This window comes from Solanum tuberosum, unplaced genomic scaffold (assembly GCF_000226075.1).
Source record: "Solanum tuberosum cultivar DM 1-3 516 R44 unplaced genomic scaffold, SolTub_3.0 scf00837, whole genome shotgun sequence".
NCBI lineage: Eukaryota > Viridiplantae > Streptophyta > Magnoliopsida > Solanales > Solanaceae > Solanum > Solanum tuberosum.
Window position 1 is genome coordinate 27,256 of NW_006239752.1, and position 5,263 is coordinate 32,518.

General features: G+C 31.2%; 1 protein-coding gene across 2 annotated transcripts; it reads left to right on the top strand.

The window, feature by feature from the left end:
- Window positions 1–2,981: 2,981 nt before the first annotated feature.
- LOC102579857 (putative glycine-rich cell wall structural protein 1) lies at window positions 2,982–3,867 on the top strand. Of its 2 annotated transcripts, XM_006367559.2 has the most exons (2): window positions 2,982–3,207; window positions 3,241–3,867. In XM_006367559.2, the coding sequence occupies exons 1-2, from the start codon at window positions 3,030–3,032 to the stop codon at window positions 3,624–3,626; spliced, it is 564 nt and encodes a 187-aa protein (XP_006367621.1). In that variant the 5' UTR covers window positions 2,982–3,029; the 3' UTR covers window positions 3,627–3,867. The 2 variants fall into 2 exon arrangements, with proteins under 2 accessions (XP_006367621.1, XP_006367620.1); XM_006367558.2 differs by having other exon boundaries at window positions 2,982–3,867.
- Window positions 3,868–5,263: the final 1,396 nt, after the last annotated feature.

A 5,263-nucleotide genomic window follows, 5' to 3' on the forward strand; every position in this document is an offset into this window, starting at 1 on the left:
TTAGAAATCAAGAAATTCTTATAAATTTAAATATTCAAGCAATCAAATAATGGAACCACTTCATAAATCAAGAAAAACATATAAAACAAATGAAGTACATTAATAAATAATTTTTTTTTTAGATAACATACCTTGTTACTTGTTCTCAAATCTCACTTCTACTTCACCATGAACAACAAAGTGGAAATGTGGAATGAAGCCAAAAGAAGAACAATATGATGTCTTTACTCCTTTTTACCTTTTAGTTTAGGGCTTTGAAAAGTCAAAAGAAAAAGTTAAAAATAAATAAATAAGAAAAACGTCTAAATAAAGAAGGAAAGGAGAAAAAGAAAGTAAAAAATATAATTTGACTTTATTGACACTTCTAGCTTAAGGTCTAGACATAGCTAATGCAACCTAAAAATATGGGTATTTGAACCTCTTTTTATTTATAAATTATTAAAAAGATCTATGAAAAGTGGCACATTTTGTTATATTAATTAAAAATTAAAAATGTTAATGTGGATAGAAAAATTTGAACCACAAATCTATAAGTTATGCACCCCCTATTTGTACTTACTTATCAATATACTAGAGTATTCTTTTTAACCTTGGGTTCACCAATACAAATTTAAAAAGATAATTAGAAAAATAGTAGTATTATATAGGGGTTAGGAAGGGATGGATGGGTGCATGTGAACCCCCTCCCCTTCATATACATACGCCTCTGGATGGATTTCAAAACTTTTCATTAAAAATATATTATTTTTGCCTTAGTCATCATTTTATCATCACTATGGTGCATTGTGACTCAAACTCAATGTCTTATCCATACAAGGCACGTTAGGCCATAATTCTATGAGACTCAAACCCAATACCTTATCATTATGGTGCATCAAAACTCAAATTGATGTCTTACCCTCTTGGTGCGATGAAACTTGAATTCATCGTGTTACCCTCAATCATTAATTAACATCATAGTCCAAAGTGCTTTAAGACTCCCCCCAAGTCCTTAAAATGTACGTCTATGAACAAGATATATGCAAAATATAATTTGTAAACTATATGTTTTAATATAAGATATTCAACTTAAAGCAATATATACTAATTTATAATTGCATAAAATCATTCTTTTAATAATAGATAAAGCAATATATGCTACTATCCCGCACCATATGAATACGTTATGACAAATAATAAAAGGCACAAACTTAAGACGTATTTGGAAGGTTCTGTGACATGGCCTTGTGCCACCAACCTCATTCTTACCATATGCCCTTCTCTCGTGGCATATAATAAGCACCTTAAGATTAATTCCCATGGTAGAACATTCGTTTTGATAACGTGTTATAAAACATAAGCTCAGAATAATATAATATAAAGAGAAGAAGACAAGATATGAAGATGAAGAAGAGGACTTTTCTTCTATTTAAGTGTGTTTCAGTACAATGGTGAATGATATCTCAATTTATAGGTTGAGATATCACTCCAAAGGTCACCAAGTTCAATGTCCAAACTAGAAGATACATTGTTATCCATATTGTTATCCAAAAAGGGGTTCATATTTCCTAGGGAATATACATACATGAATTTGGTAGTTCATGAATAAACCATATGGACAATCTACTATTCAATGGATTTATAAATGACCTCTACAGGTTGGTGTTTAGCAAATTTTTAATAAAGAAAAATCGATATGCAGAGATATTTCGCAAATTTTTTGGCATTAGAAAAAATGACTTCAAGAGATAAATTTGATAAAAATAATAATTTAAATAATCAATTTTTGACCTTTTTTTGGTAGACATTTTATATTTTTCGAGCAGATTAGTGTTTGATTGGTAAGTCAAAATAATTTAATTGGATCAATAATAAAATATCGTATATATATATATATATATTTTATTTTATATTCTTAGCAAAATAGGTGGACGAATCCAAAGATATGTATATATATATATATATATATATATTTTGTTTTTTAAAATTCAGTCTAAGGACATATATGAGTAAAAAGTACTATAACTAGATAGATATTCTTAGCAAAATAGGTGGACGAATCCAAAGATATGTTTAGACATTTTTACAATAGTCCAAGTGCATATTTGTCCTTTTTTCTTCCATTATTTAAAGTCATTCACCTATGGTTAAAATATGTACTAAGGAGGAATGTGGGTTACCATTAAATAGGTAGACATGGAATTAAGTTGTCCTAATATGGAGGATAATTTGTGAAGTAGTGAAAAGTATAAAAGGAGCTACCATTGCCTAACAGATTCCATGTCACGGGCATCACTATAGCTATGAAGTTGTAATCCATAAAAAGTGTTGATCTAATAATTCCCTTCCATGATAAAACATTTTCTTTCAAGGGCAACTTTTATTGTTCACCTACAAAGTCGTATATTTCAATTTATATGAGAAAATTTAATTAAATATAAATTTTGTTTCAAATTTTAATGGAAAATTTAATTTAATATAAACTTTTGAGAAAAAAAAGAAAGACTTTTAAAATTTGTAACCTAAATTAAATTATAAATATTTGTATAATTATAAATTATTTCATTAAAAGTAAAATAAACCTTTCAAAGTTCAAATTATTACACCCTCCATCTCATTTTATATGTCACTATTTCTTTTTAGTCTGTATCAACAAGAATGTCATCTAACTCTAATTAGAAATTAATTTAACTTATTTTTTTTCCATAAATTTTTCATATATCTTTTAAATATTTTGAATTTTTGAATTTTTAATTATTGTGACTTATAGTAATTTTTACATAGTTTACAATATATAAATATCATTTTTAAAAAATTGAAGATTTCATGAGCAAATTCTCAATCAAACTTAAATTATTTAACTCTCGAAAAATTAAAAATATCATAATTTAGGGAGTATTGTTTTTAAAACTGATTAAAAAAAGTGAATAGTGTAATTTAGGATAGAAAGAGTATTATATTCCTTGTAGCAGTATAAATACCCTGCATGCCATTACATTTGTTCATTCATCTTTGCAACGATTTGTGTGCTTTAGATTCCTTACAATAACATGGCTTCTAAAACTAAAGCCTCATTGGTTACCCTTTTCCTCTCCTTCAATCTCCTCTTCTTCGCCATAGTAACTGCAACTAATACTGATTGTGCCTTCTGTCCTTATCATCCTCCTGGTAGCGGTGGCAGTGGAGGTGGCGGTTCAGGCAGTGGAGGTGGAGGTTCGGGCAGTGGAGGTGGTGGTTCGGGCAGTGGAGGTGGAAGTGGAGGTGGTGGTTCGGGCAGTGGAGGTGGCGGTTCAGGCAGTGGAGGTGGAGGTGGAAGTGGGGGTGGAGGTGGAGGTGGAGGCGGAGGTGGAGGTGGAAGTGGAAGTGGGGGTGGAGGTGGAGGTGGAGGTGGACAAGTAAGGTGTCCAAGAGATGCTTTGAAACTTGGTGTGTGTGCTAATATACTTAATTTGGTGAATGTAGTAGTCGGGTCTCCACCAACTTTGCCATGCTGCAGTTTGATACAGGGACTGGCAAATCTAGAGGTGGCAGCTTGTTTGTGCACAGCCATAAGAGCAAACATACTGGGCTTAAATCTGAATGTGCCACTCACTCTTAGCCTCATTCTCAACAACTGTGGAATGAATAATAGTGGCTTCACTTGCTAAGCATTCTGCTCTTTCTTATCTGTCTCTTATCATTAATTATCATGAATTTCCTTGTCTTATGATAGTTATATTGTTGTAAATAATCGAATTTGCAACATTAACTTATTAAGCAGGTTCGTGATTTATGAACCAGTTGATCATTTTACATTTGTACTCAAAAGGTCGTTTTACTACTATTATATGTATGGACTGTCTTTTCTATTTCATAATATAATAATAAGAATATTTATATTTTGGGTTTCGTTCGACTACTCTTTAAGTTTTTCTTTTTTTGGTCAAAAGTAAAAAACGTGCAACTCCACCTTGTGCCTTAACTCTGTACGTAACTTAGCTTCTGTAGTTTGAGCTTACTCAATCATTACAAAATGATAGTTTAGGATCTTCTAAGGTTACACCACAATATTTACATTGAAGTGAAGTGAAGTGAGTAAGTCACAATTACATGTTTTAGTGGCGACCTTGAAGTTGTTACAACTACTTAAGCAGAGTGTTATTTGTGGCAATATAAGAGATCGCCACAAAATACAGATTGTGGCGACTAAACTAGCCACAAAAGTATACCAATATGCCAAAAATGAAGTTCCACATGATGTAGCCACAAAATGGATAAGTACGCCAAATAATTTTGTGCAAATAGCCTGAATACGACAAGAGGAACATTGGCTGGCGCCATGTACTAACGACATTTGCCCATGGACATCCTCCATTATTCTTAGTACTTTAGGGCTTGAATGGAGCTTTTTTATTGGTTGATACTTTATCATTATAATCTATAAATAGTAGATTTCACACACTTGTATAATATATTCATCCTGAATTCACACATTCAATTGCTCTCGGAGATAAAGCTAGCAACACTGGATTCGGATTCAGTGCTCATCTGCATTAAGCATCATATGACTCACTTTCTATTCTACTTTATTGATCACTTTTACATAACTTTTTACTTATTAATACCGTAATATTTAACTGCTAATAATAAAAATCTAATAAGTTAAGCTAAGATGCAGATTTTTGACCTCATACAAATTTGACTGTACTACTATTATTTCGATAAATAAATAGTGTAACTTGTTTTTCCTAATTTCACTAGAAAATCGTTTTCCTCATTTTTATAAAATTTATTTTATTTATATTTTTCAAAATATTTGACCTATTGAACATACAAAAGTTGTAAAACACTTTCGATCTTATGCTGCGTGCTGTTGAAATAAAAAAGTGTCTCACAGATGGAAATCATTTTTATTGTTTACAGCTCAAGTATTGCTAGCTAGCAAATGGAACCTTCTACTATAGTTATGCCCGTGACTTAACTGGAATCTGCAGCATGATATGTTTTAAGCAATGCCCTTTTCCTAATTTTCCACTAATTAACAAAAATCAACCTCCATCGTTAGTCTCAGCGAGAAAAAAGGTTTCACACGCACATATATTCTATGACTTAAGAATATCTAAAAGTTCAAAGTTCAAACCCTCAAGCAAAAGACAATAATAAAAAAAGACAATTAGGATGTAGATAGAGGCGGAGCTAGGTTGGGGTTTGTGGGTTCAGACGAACCCACTAGCTTTTTCGTTAAGTTTGTATTTGTATTAAAAAAATTAATAAATATATATGTATATTAACTCGTGAACCCCCT